The sequence below is a fragment of the Canis lupus genome, chromosome 9 (assembly GCF_048164855.1).
Source record: "Canis lupus baileyi chromosome 9, mCanLup2.hap1, whole genome shotgun sequence".
Taxonomy (NCBI): Eukaryota; Metazoa; Chordata; class Mammalia; order Carnivora; family Canidae; genus Canis; species Canis lupus.
The window spans coordinates 49,273,258-49,285,946 of record NC_132846.1 but is presented as its reverse complement, the minus strand read 5'-3'; the positions used below and the strand labels follow the sequence as shown (position 1 = coordinate 49,285,946).

Genomic DNA, 12,689 nt, shown 5'->3' with positions numbered 1-12,689 from the left:
CTAAGAGGCACTTTGTTTTAGGAATTTTCTTTTTAATATTTGTATTTTGCTTATTCATTCAGATCACAGGAAAATAAGCTCTTCAAACATCCCATCACATCCCTTTAATCTCGTAACCAAAACAGTTGTAATTTTGTTCTACTTCAGACTTTGCTATGTGTGGTTTATCATTTAAAAATCTAGCCCTTCTGCCTACTTTGGACTAGGGGAATGGGAATGAGGGCCAAGGTGAGGTAGAGATGAAACAAGATTGACTATGAATTGATAACTGTTAAACCTGGTGTTGGGTCATTATATCGTTTTCTCTTCTTTAGCATGTGTTTGAAAATTTCTTCATGAAGAGTTTTTTAAAAATCAAGGAAAAGTATGATTTATACATTTATGTAACAGTTTTTTTAGATTTAAAGTTATTGCTTTGCCTTTTCTTTTTTTAATATAATGGTATAAAGAGACCCTTCTGTATGCTTACCTATTTTTATGAACTTTTTTCTTTGAAACCATCCCACCACCTTTGCCCTCCCATCCCCCACCTGCCCTCCTGTGGCAGATCCTTGGTACCATCCTAATAGAGATAGAGCAGTGGGTGTAGGTCATTGGTATCCTGTATCCTTTGAGGAAGTTTGAGCAGCACCCAGCTGAGCAGGAGGAGATTTTGATTGCTTCTAGGTGAAATGTTTGCTCATAAAGTGCAAACCTGATCTCAGGCATTTAAAAATGGTAGTAAGACTTGAGTGTCAAGATTATCAAATGCCTCTCTGCAAAATTGCATTGTCAGAGTAATATCTTTAAGCTATTTTAAGATAAAATAGATATTATTGATTTGATGTTAGCAATACAGAATTATCCTCTTCATCCCTAGAGGGAAAAGGTAATGAGAAATGGAGGTTAGGAACTCTGTTTTTTTCAGTACAGTACCCACATAGACCCTTTTTATTTTATCATTCACTTCCTTTTCTGTGTGTTGGTCCTCTAGCAATTCTCAGTGAAGGAATTTTACCTGAAAATCATTCCCTGGCGCCTTTATACCTTCCGAGTGTGCCCAGGAACAAAAGTAAGTTGAACCTTCCATCTGGTTTGTGCTAAGCAGACTCCAACCCTGGGATGTTTCTACCTTTTCTTTTTTCCTCAAAGGGCCGTCGGTGTTTCTGGAAGTTCTTACTGTGACAGGGTTCATTGCCAAATACGGACAGAAAGGGTCATTTTCCCCCCACAGCATGGCATAGAGAATATAGAATTTCTAGAAGGACACATACCTACAGAAACAGGAATTAGTAGCAAGTCAGAATTTTTCCACAGTTATCTTTTGCCCCCGAGACTAAGTAAATGGAGAGAGTCTTGGCAGTTCTGGCTCCAGCTTGGTTTCCCAGTGTGCTGAAGCTTGCTCTTTTAGAATTAGCATTCTCTCTCTCTCTCTTTTTTTTTTTTTTAAGATGTTATTTATTTATTCATGAGAGACACAGAGAGAGAGGGGCAGAGACACAGACAGAAGGAGAAGCAGGCTCCATGCACGGAGCCCAACGTGGGACTCGATCCCGGGTCTCCAGGATCATGCTCTGAGCCAAAGGCAGACACTTAACTGCTGAGCCACCTAGGCGTCCCAGCATTCTCATATATTAAAAACATTTCTTCTAACTTTTCTGAGCTTTTGGAATCTCAGGGTGAGTCGCTTTCCTCCAGCCAGTCCGTCCAACCTCGTCAGGTAGTCATACGCTTGATATATCTTTACTGCCTTCACCCTTCCTATATTTTATGTTAGGAGATCTGTAATGTTGCCTGTGATCGTCGCTAAAGCCAGTCTCGGTGACTCAAATAATTTAAAATACAATTGGATTGTAGAGTACTGAAATGAAAAACAGGCGATATACTCCTAGGAGATAGTCTCTTAGAGAGAACAGGCTTAACTTGTTTATTGGTTGATACTGAAGGTTAGGGATATGGAAAGTTTTTGCTGGATTTGAGGGTTTTAAAGGTTAATGCCTTTTTTTTTTTTTCTTTGTTAGTTTTCATACCTTGGCCCTGACCCTGTTCATAAGCTCCTCACCCTGGTGGTAGATGATGGCATTCAGCCGCCTGTGGAGCTCAGCTGTAAGGAGAGGAACATTCTGGCAGCCACTTTCATCCGCTCCCTCCATAAGAATATAGGTAAGATTGAACAGGGATTCTGACAGGGAAAGCAGCGACCCTACCCACCTGGGTGTCTGAAGGTGCAGAGTGGACTACACAGATGTCTTGGAATGAGGCTGTCATCATGATGGATCTTGTTGCTCCTTAGGAGGCTCTGAGACCTTTCAGGACAAGGTGAACTTTTTCCAGCGAGAGCTTCGGCAGGTACATATGAAAAGACCACATTCCAAAGTCACCCTGAAAGTCAGCAGACACACCTTGTTGGAATCGGTGCGTAAAGGTTAATTTCTGTCATCACTTGTCAGGGTTTTGGAACTAGAAACCCCTTTGGTGTTTGGTTATGTCCTGCAGGCCATCTTTTTTATGAAACCCAAATTTCTCTTCTCTCTAAACATATCTATTAAAGACTGCTCTTCTCTGTGTTTAATTATACTAAGTTTGGGGTAAATTTGTTCAAGACCTATTATTGAAGGGAGAGACTAGTGGACACCGTGGCTTTACAATCTTTACTGAACTAGTTCCTGAACCATCTCATAGAACTTCTGTGTAGGGAAGGTAGAAGTAGTTGGTACAGAAGAACATTGTTGTTCTTGAATTCCTGAAAGAGAAGAGCTCTTGTTGGGTTAAGAGGAAATGATTTTTGTTGTCACTCTGGTCTGAGGGAAAAGGAACACCTGATGTGTGTCTGTCTCCACTGCGCAGACACTGGCATAGTTGTTGCATTCCTCAAGAATGAGAAGGTTTGGTCCCTGTCCAGAAAGTGTTTGTGATGTTTGGCTCTGGTAGGTGTGACTGGAAACCCCTTTTCTCAGCCACATTCTCTGTGTCTGAACATAGCCTTGTGGGTAAAGAGTTCCAGTGGACACTGTACTTGACTAAAAACCAGGACTCCTTGGTTCTCTTGCTGACAGCTTACTAATTTGAGTCCTTTTATTTCTTTATGCAAGAGTTTTCTCATTAATAAAATGAGCATAAAAAAAAAAAGCTTCAACTGCTCAACAAAGCAATGGTACAAAGATGAATTAGATTGTTTTTTAAAATCTTAAATTTCTTCTGGAGATATGTGCACTTTAAATATGAAATGAGATGGTTAAAGTTTATTTATGAGGACTGCATCTCCTCCAAGTACTAATTGTTAAAGGGACAGAGGCAATATTCTTGTGTTTTTCCTTTTAACACCCAAGAGTTGCCAGCCAGTCTCCTGACAGTTTCCTTCCCTTCACTGCTTTTCAGTCTCTGAAAGCCACTCGGAATTTCTCAATCTCAGATTGGAGCAAGAACTTTGAAGTGGTTTTCCAAGATGAAGAAGGTCAGTTTTTAAAGTTCATGTTCATTTTCTTTAACAATCTTCCCCACTCCTCCCCCCGCCCCATTACTTGCTCTCTGCAAATAAAAAAAAATATCCCCCTACTCCCACCTCTGCCCCTGTGCCAGTTTATTTTTCTAAAGGAAAAAGAAGTCATGAGTCAAAACAGAAAAGGTGGTATTGACAGGCAGGTGGCTTGGTGGAGCTTGTAGAGCACAGACAAAGGGACTGGGAGGGCAGGTTCTAAGAGTGGACCAGAAGGGAAAGTGACCTTTATAGAACAAAAGAAATGTCCATTTCGTGGGACATCTGAGCTCCTGTTTCCATACTAAGGGGCATTAACTTAGTGAATAGAATATCTTGAATCCTTTAATTCTACAGAATTAAAAAAAAAAAAAAGCGCCACAGTTTAGGTGGGTTGGAATGGGGAAACACTAATGTAGTGGAATGGAAGGAAGGTGGAACGTGTTGAACGATGAATAGACAGACACAAGCAATAAAAGGTGGTAAGCTAGAGTTGCTTTTTAAAAAATATTTATTTATTTAGAGAGCGCAAGAGCGTGCACGTGTGCCAGCAGGGGGAGGGGCAGAGAGAGAGGGAGAAAATCCCAAGCAGACTCCCTGCTGAGTGCAGAGCCCATCTCAGGGCTCAATCTCATGACCCTGAGATCATGACCTGAGCCAAAATCGAGTCAACTGCTTAACCCACTGAGCAACCTAAGCGCCCCCACTTTTTATTTTTATTATACTTTTCAGCTCTAGACTGGGGAGGACCTCGCCGAGAATGGTTTGAGCTAATCTGCAAAGCACTGTTTGATACCACCAATCAGCTGTTCACTCGATTCAGTGACAACAACCAAGCATTAGTGAGTTTGTGACTTCTCCATGAGTGGGTGGAAAAATGCCAATTGTGTTATAGTGGATAGTGTAAGAAGGGTTTGAGATCATGAAAGTGTCCTAGGAATTTGACAACCTGTGTCTTGTTCTTAACTTTGATATTTACAATATGAACCCAAATTAGATTGCCTCCCTCTTTTTTGCCTTTATTATTTCATCTGTAAAGTGAGAAAATGCAGACAGATGAGTATTTGACTAAAAAGTAGTATAGTACAATGACTATTCTAATTATTGTTATAAATGATTAAGCCATTTTCTCAAAACGTACCTAAGGCATTGAATTCTGTACTAGATCTTTGAATAGGCAGAGGTATCAGGAGTAGAGAAGTAGACTTTGTTTGAAAGAAGTTCTGGTTTAGGGGAAAGGCAGCACATCATCCACTGGTTGACTTCCATACTCAGCCAGGGACCACAAACTTAATGGAAGATTCTTCCACTTACTGTAAGTCCATCTTTGCCCTCTATCATCCAGTCACTCTAAATTATTCATGGTAGCTACCAAACAACTAATACCATTTAGATGACTTTTTGATTCTAACACTGAAATTCTTGTTCCCTTGGGATGGAGTTGGTGGGGAGGGTCTTTCCAGAACTAAGCTTGAAGAAAAATGACCCAGAGCCTTTTAATCTCTTTGACAGGTACATCCCAACCCTAATCGCCCTGCTCATCTACGCTTAAAAATGTATGAGTTTGCAGGGCGGCTGGTGGGCAAGTGTCTCTATGAGTCCTCTCTAGGAGGAGCCTATAAGCAATTGGTCCGGGCTCGCTTCACCCGCTCTTTCTTGGCTCAAATCATAGGACTACGTATGCATTACAAGGTAAAGTCTTAGGTATACATTTTTTAACTAAGGCCCCTAGCCATTAATTCTGGAATCCCTCTGCTCTGAACTTATTGTTCTTAAGGTTGAAGGGGTAAGTGGTTCCAAACAGTTACAGATTTCATTTCTGGGTAAGATTAGTCATGTTCTGTTCTGTCTTTCTGTCTTCCCAGTACTTTGAAACAGATGACCCAGAATTCTACAAATCTAAAGTTTGCTTCATCCTCAATAATGACATGAGTGAGATGGAGCTGGTCTTTGCAGAAGAGAAATATAACAAATCAGGTCAACTGGATAAGGTGAGAAAGAGAACCAAAGCCTCTGGGTCCCATGGTTTCCAGCCTCCTCTAGAGTAGGGCTACCTCCTAGAGCTTTCAGCAGTGGTGGAAACGTTCTCTATCAGTGCTGTCTTTGAACACCCAAAATGTGCCAAGTTATTCACCAAGTAACTGAATTTTCCACTTTATTTTATTCTCATTAAATGTAAATAGGCTCGTGGGACTAGTGGCAACCATATCAGGACCTTGCATCCCACAGCTTGATGATCTTGGTCCATATGATGGAGCAAAAGACACATGTACTCATATATCCCACCCATTCCTACTTTCCAGTAGAAAAAGAACTGAGTAATAATCAAGTGTCACTGCACAAGCAGCTTTGGGAGGGACAGTAATGTCTTTCTCAATTTCCAGAGTCGTGATGTATGTAACTCCTATTTTAACACTGTGCCTGTATATTTTTCAGCTTCCTTACTAGAAAATTCGTGGCCAAAACATTTCTTTTTTTAATTTAATTTAACTAAAAAAAATTTTTTTAATTAGAATTGTTTTTTGGCCAAAAACATTTCTGATGCAAATTTGGTTGTTTATGTTAAGTAGTATTAGATAATAATTATGACAGTAAAGTTGCAGTAATATACAGTTGAAAGTAAAATAGCAAGGACTAAAAAATTATGATTACTGAATCTGTTGTACTGATAATCACATGGCCTCTGTGAACACATTGGGAAGATTAAGGAATATTTGTTCCCATTCTAGAATTTCTGAAATCTAAAAACACTTCTTCATTACTTGTCTGGCCTTACTCATTTTCAAATAAGTAGGCTCAGGGGTTTAAGAGAAGTCACTAGGGCCTTAATTTTGGATCATAGAGACGTTAGCATATTGCTAACAAGGATCCATGATATCTTCCAATTATATCACCATATCAGAGAAGACTCACTCTGATACCCTAGTCGCCAGTGGGATAGGCAACAGTGGTAGGATTGCTGGAGCTTAGTAACTATATAAAACTAGATGTGTTGAGAGGTTGAACATGCAGCAGAAACTCATGGCTAGCTGTGTTTACAAGACGTAAACACAGGACTGGGTAGGTGTCATCTGATAACTCCCATCCACAGCCTCCCCCATCTGTCTTTTGCCTCTTCTTTCAGGTTGTAGAACTCATGACAGGTGGAGCTCAAACCCCAGTCACCAATGCAAATAAAATTTTCTATTTAAATCTATTGGCCCAATATCGGCTGGCCAGTCAAGTGAAAGAGGAGGTGGAACACTTCCTAAAAGGTAAGAACCTGTCTACTCTTGGCCTTGAGATAAAAACCTCTGTATCCATGGTGTGGATGTGGCTTTAACTTGGCTACTTTGTTTCAGGCCTGAATGAGTTGGTTCCTGAGAACCTCTTGGCTATTTTTGATGAAAACGAGCTTGAGGTAAGTGCTTATAATTATAGACTCCCACTCTTGAGTCTGTGAATGTGCTCATAGGAACCAGGTTGTTACATCTTCTGTTGTGAGATGTGGTGGGAAAGTCCTTTATGGAAGAATTGGTTTCGCTTTTGTCACTCTTCCATGCATTGACCCTTTCTCTTGCTTTCAAAACATTAGAATATGAAAATTAGAAACCAAATAACTAATTCTTTTTGAAGAGTAATAATTAATAGTTGTTTATTCAAGTATTATTGATACTGGTTGAATAGTAAAGAACATTAGTATTGTGTACAGACCTTGTAAATCCTATGACATTTAAAGATTTAAGGGAATAGTAGAATTTATTTATTCAGGGGCTATTTATTAAGTATTTCCTGTAAGACATGGATGTTTGAAGCAGTTGGGGAGCTAGCAATGAATAGGACAGAGTCTCTGCCCTCATGGAACTACATTTCAGGGAAGGAGGCAAACCAAAAGATGTGACATATTTCAAAGTTTTGGGCTACAACACTATACAGTTAATATCTTCTTATCACAGATCCTGTAACAACCAAAAAATGGACAAAAAATGGTGAATACCATTCTATAATTATCAAAAATTGAAGTTGTGGGCAAAAAATAAAATAAGTTGGTCATTTATCTGTTGCTCACAAATGAAACATACAAGGCAATTTCCCACAGCCTTTATGAAGAGTGTGTTTTTGCAAACTCTTTCCTGTAAGGAAGAGATTCTTCTTCAAAAATGAGAAAAAAATAATTTCACATGGTCTTGTGCAATGTTTATTCATATTAACTGAATTGGCCTCGAGAACAAGAATCAAAGTTGTATGTGATTTTCATCACATTTATACTTTGAGACATGAAATTCAAACAAAATGAATGCTCCATCTCAGAGCCTACAGTTTCCTAAAGACCTCTCATCTAGTGCTGTTATTTTTTTGGGCTGAGGAATAGGTACTGGTGCATTTTTTATCAGAAAGCATAACATTTGTAACAGTTTGTAAAAGTGAGTAGGAAGGGGAGGACACAGTCTCTTAGGGTCATTCCATGCCCCATTCTTACTCATTAGCTTAAGCAGGTTCTTTTTGAAGGAGCTAAAGCTCCTCAGGCTTAATGTGGACTTTTCTTGTCTCTTGATGAGGACATACCATTCTTTATAGCTATTGAAGGAGTACTCGCAGTCTACTAAGTCACATGCAGGATCCAAACCAAATTAGGACACCAGCAAAATGTTCAGGCCTCTGATAATAATTAATGTTCTCATTTTTTGGTATACTTTTTGATTTATCTGATCAAGTAGAGGCAGGGCTGAAGGGAAGGTGGTAAAAGTTCAGTCCACAAAAGAAGGATGGATCCTGAGAAACAGGAAAGGCCATCTGACAAATTTAAAAATGGAGCTGGGGGTTTTCATCAGCGGAAGGGGCCTGCCTTCCTGGTATTCCCAGGCTGCGTTCAGGGCAGAATCAGGAAATACTTGGTTTTCTTTTTTCCTTTTTTTTTTTTTTGTCTTTTGTTTCAGTTCAAAATAATCTACAACAGTAATTCTTTTTTTTTTTTTAAATACTTATTTTAGAGAAAGAGCACATGTGCATGAGCAGAGGGAGAGGCAGAGGGAGAGAAGCAGACTTCCCACTGAGCATGGAGCCTGACACGGTGCTCAGTCTCATGACCCTGAGGTCATGACCTGAACTGAAATCAAGTGTCAGACACTAAACACACTGAGCCACCCAGGTGCCCCCACCACACTGCAGTAGTTCTCAATTAGGGATACATGTCGGTAACAGGAGACTTTTTCAAAATACACAAGTTCCCAACACATTCCTGGAGATTTTGATTGAATAGGTCTAGGGTGAGGCCATGGGCATCTATTTTTTTTAAAAGCTGTGTGATTTTTTACCACACTGGTTAGAAACTGTTGGCCTATTATAATTTTCCTAAAGCAGAGTTCTGGCATTATGATCTTACCTCATGGTCTTTTTCTTGGTCCTTCCTTTATTCCATATTCTGCATGTTAACACAGGCAATTTTGACCTTATATTGAGTGTGTGTCCTCCAAGTGTCCTAGTAACACCTGAACTATCTTCTCCAGCTGCTGATGTGTGGGACTGGGGACATCAGTGTGTCTGACTTCAAAGCCCACGCAGTGGTTGTTGGCGGCTCCTGGCATTTCAGAGAAAAGGTAAGTGGGCCACACTTCTTTTCATTGGATCTGTGCCGTGTCGCAAGGAAAACCTTTCAGAAGAGAAATGCTGAGGAGTCAGAGAGGCAGATAGGTCAACTGGGGGGAAAATGGTATGCAAGGGAAAGACAGGTGGTTGTCTAAGCCAAAGGGACCCCTGGTCCCTAAGGGCTGTGGAGCCAGTTGCCATGGGAATGGTACATTGGCAAGGCAAAGAAATAGCACCAGCCAACCAGAGACTGCCCTGCTGATGATTTGATCGTATAAATTCCTGAAGAAGTTATTGACTCTCCCCATTGCTACCCATGTTTCCCACTGCAGGGCATCCTCTTCTTTTCCCATGGTCAAGTCCTAGGCTGTACCCTGAGTGTGACCCCACCTTGTGCTCTCCCTGCCAGGTCATGAGGTGGTTCTGGACTGTGGTTTCCAGCCTGACCCAGGAGGAGTTGGCTCGGCTACTCCAGTTCACAACAGGCTCCTCTCAGCTACCACCCGGAGGTTTTGCCGCCCTCTGCCCCTCATTCCAGATTATTGCCGCTCCTACCCACAGCACTCTCCCAACTGCACACACATGGTAGGTACCAGACTGTTTAGGGCACACTCTGACTGGGGAAGGTCCCCCAGCCCTGGCCAGTGTTTCTGGTGGTTGAGTGAATCACTTCTTTCCTTGCCCTTCCAGTTTTAACCAGCTGTGCCTCCCCACATATGACTCGTATGAAGAGGTGCACCGGATGCTGCAGCTGGCCATCAGTGAGGGCTGCGAGGGCTTTGGCATGCTCTGACCACTCTCCTGCCGCCCACCTGGCCCCCGTGCTTCCTGGAACACCTGGGTGCACATAACACCGTGACAACCACCGACCCTAACACACACATAACATCAGCCAGAAGCTGCTGCATGCGCCCCAGTGTCTGAAGTATTGGGTCACCTATGAGCTGGGTCGTTCCCTCGCTGCCTCTGGCACATCTCCCCCACAGGCCACTTTGGCATGGTATGGAATCTGTACTGCTCATTCATGAGGAGAGGACCACGGTGCTTCACTTCACCTGGTTTTCAGAAGATCTCAGGAGCAGGAGCTGCTTCAATAGCTAAGGGAGATTGCAAAGGGGCCCGGCTTTCTTAGAAGGCTGGGGTGGCCTTGCTCAGCTTCCTATGCTGATGCCCTTGAGAGGTCCCCTCTGCAGCCCTTGCTACTTGCCCTACAGGCACATGAGTCCTTCCTGTATGCAGGGCAATCGCCTCTTCTCACCAGGAGTCAGGAGGAGCACAGATAGGAAGTGGCCTACATGAGCAATCTTCAGTTTTGTCCTCCTGCACCATAGCAGGCTCAGGCCATGGTGCCAGACTACCTCTAATGGAGACTGATGGCACAAAAGGACCTTTTCTTGTGGTGTCAAAACTGGAAAAGGAGCGTTTTCCCTGAAGGCATTTCTGGAAATGATCATTAATCCATAAAAACTCTAAGCTTTTTTCTTGAATTTGAGCCAGTGAGAAAAACAGACCCAAGAATGTGAAAGATAACTGGACTATAGCTTCCAGTGCTGAAAATGATTTTCCTCTAGGGCAAGGAGCATGTGTAGGCATCTGGCTGGCTTGAAGACTACTGATGTTTGTTCCTGGGTTTGTTCTGTACGCTCAGGTGTGGCTGGTCCTGGCCACTTAACTCCCAACTTACGCAGTCTGCTGAGAGGTAGGGATTCTTCAGCTTTCTACAAAAGAAAATTTAATAGCAGAGGATTTGGACAGTAAGTATAGCATGCTAACAATCCCTGATTCTTTGCTTGCTATTCTCTGGCAGCAGCACTGTGGCAAGGGAAAAGGGACCAGTGGTTGAAGTGCTTAATCACAGGTCCACGGGGTCAGGGCCCTGAGAATGTATGTAGAGAAGCTGTGTCAGACAATAATACCCACCTGTCCATGACTTCCTTTACTCTGTAAGTTGCCAGCAAAGAGTCCCTGTGAAGGGAAGACAATTAGTAGGTTCACTATTGTATGGAGATTGAAGAGAACCTGCATCTGTCTTTTGGAAAATCCCACCATCCTTTTTCATTACAATTTGACTGCAGACATTTTCAAGACTCGGAATCTCATCAACTTTCCACATTTCTGTTTTTTAAGAAGGCTTTGCTGCGAGCTACCATTCTCAACGGGGCATTCAACTCTGAGAATATTACAAGCCATCTTTACTGCCAAAACCAGCAAGTCCACAGAGTCCAGAGATGAGGCAGCACTTGTGGCAATGCCTCGGCCTCCTGGAAGCATGTCTGAGCCCTCCCGTTCCCAGGGACCATGAGGAACAAGCCCTCCTGAGCTGCTCGAGTTGCTGCCTGACCTCACCCCTTTGCAGTTGTCATTTGTCCTTCTTGGCATGGGTGCTGACCTCACTCATTCTTGGGGGCCAGGATCCAGCATCAGGGCCTCAACACCTGAGCCAGGGTCCTCCATGCCACATGGTCACTGCTCTCCTCAGGGACCAGGACAAGGTGCTGCTGCTTGCCCCCGTGTTTTTCCATGGGACATCTACAGGCAAGTTTCGTCATCACCCTGGGAAACATGACAATGCCCCTCGGGCCTAGAGAGGGGTTTCCAGCTAGGGGCATGTGGGCTGGTTCTACTTTCTTTGGCAGTTGTTCCTCTTCTGGATTCTGCATTCTCCTCTCCAGCGGCCCTCCAGAGACTGATGCTGGAGCTCGATTTGATTTTCTTGGCTAGATCTGTCCTTTTCAGCTCTAGTCGGAGCACTTTTCAGAGCATCCTGGGTGCCACTGCAGCCCAGCTGTGGCAGCCTGCAGCCCCGTGGTTGGTCCTTAGCCCCAGGTCTCTATTTAACAAAACCCTTTGGTACTGTTGTGGTTTTCTATTCCTCCACTGCACTCTGTCTCCTAAGTCTGTTCCAAAGTATCTTTGCTCTGTTTGGCCTTTTCTTTTACCTTTTTTTTCTAATCCTGCTTTGGTACTTGCCAGTATGAGGAAAAGGTACAACTCCTCAGAGAGAAGAAAGAATATCTGTTACTTCTCCGGCAGTTGTTAATTTCACGTTTCTTACTTCAGCCAGTTTAATTTTATTTATGCTCCTGTGGCCCAGGTACTTGGGGCCAGCCAAACTTTAGCCTGGCCTTTTAGTGTCTTTGAAGGAGACCAAGCACCAAGTGAACACTAAGGAGAGCATCAGCGTGTTTTCTAGAGACCAAGCCCTGCTGCAAATCCATCAGGCCAGGCAAAGGGGCCAGACAGTTGCAGTGATAGTGTAAATATTTTGTATAGTAAATAAATAAATATTGAAAAGGACTAAGGAGCAAGTGACTTCTGTAAGTGGCGATTCAGAGCTCAGACTGGAGGTGGAGGAGGAAAAGAAAGATTTAGAAATGTTTTCACATTTCCCCAGGAATTTCTTCAAGAGCCATGAGCTCAGAGTAGAAGGTACCTACAGAGCCCTGGCCTGTCCCAAGTCCTGCAGTTTCACCCTCCACTGAATGCTGTTCATGCCAGGCAGGCCCATGGTGCAGGACAAATGCTTATGCTCAGCTCATGAAGAAGAAACCAGTTTGTAAAAGCTGAGGATATCTGTTCTCATCTGTCTTTTAAATGTTCATTTGTTGTTTTACTATATAGGAAACTCAGTATAGAAAATTTAGAAATAAGAGCCCAAGAGAAATAATTC

The 12,689-nt window shown here is 42.6% G+C and overlaps 1 protein-coding gene across 3 annotated transcripts in view; it reads left to right on the top strand.

Annotated features, from left to right (window-relative positions):
• The window catches only part of AREL1 (apoptosis resistant E3 ubiquitin protein ligase 1), a 42,168-nt gene extending 29,852 nt beyond the window's left edge, over positions 1-12,316 (top strand). For all 3 annotated transcript variants that reach the window (XM_072839337.1, XM_072839336.1, XM_072839339.1), the window contains 12 exons: positions 974-1,051; positions 2,001-2,142; positions 2,273-2,394; positions 3,358-3,433; positions 4,187-4,296; positions 4,967-5,146; positions 5,320-5,445; positions 6,579-6,708; positions 6,796-6,854; positions 8,941-9,030; positions 9,429-9,604; positions 9,710-12,316. In XM_072839337.1, coding sequence (XP_072695438.1) covers positions 974-1,051; positions 2,001-2,142; positions 2,273-2,394; positions 3,358-3,433; positions 4,187-4,296; positions 4,967-5,146; positions 5,320-5,445; positions 6,579-6,708; positions 6,796-6,854; positions 8,941-9,030; positions 9,429-9,604; positions 9,710-9,812 — 1,392 coding nt within the window. In that variant the 3' untranslated portion in view covers positions 9,813-12,316. The remainder of the gene's footprint in view (positions 1-973; positions 1,052-2,000; positions 2,143-2,272; positions 2,395-3,357; positions 3,434-4,186; positions 4,297-4,966; positions 5,147-5,319; positions 5,446-6,578; positions 6,709-6,795; positions 6,855-8,940; positions 9,031-9,428; positions 9,605-9,709) is intronic.
• Positions 12,317-12,689: the final 373 nt, after the last annotated feature.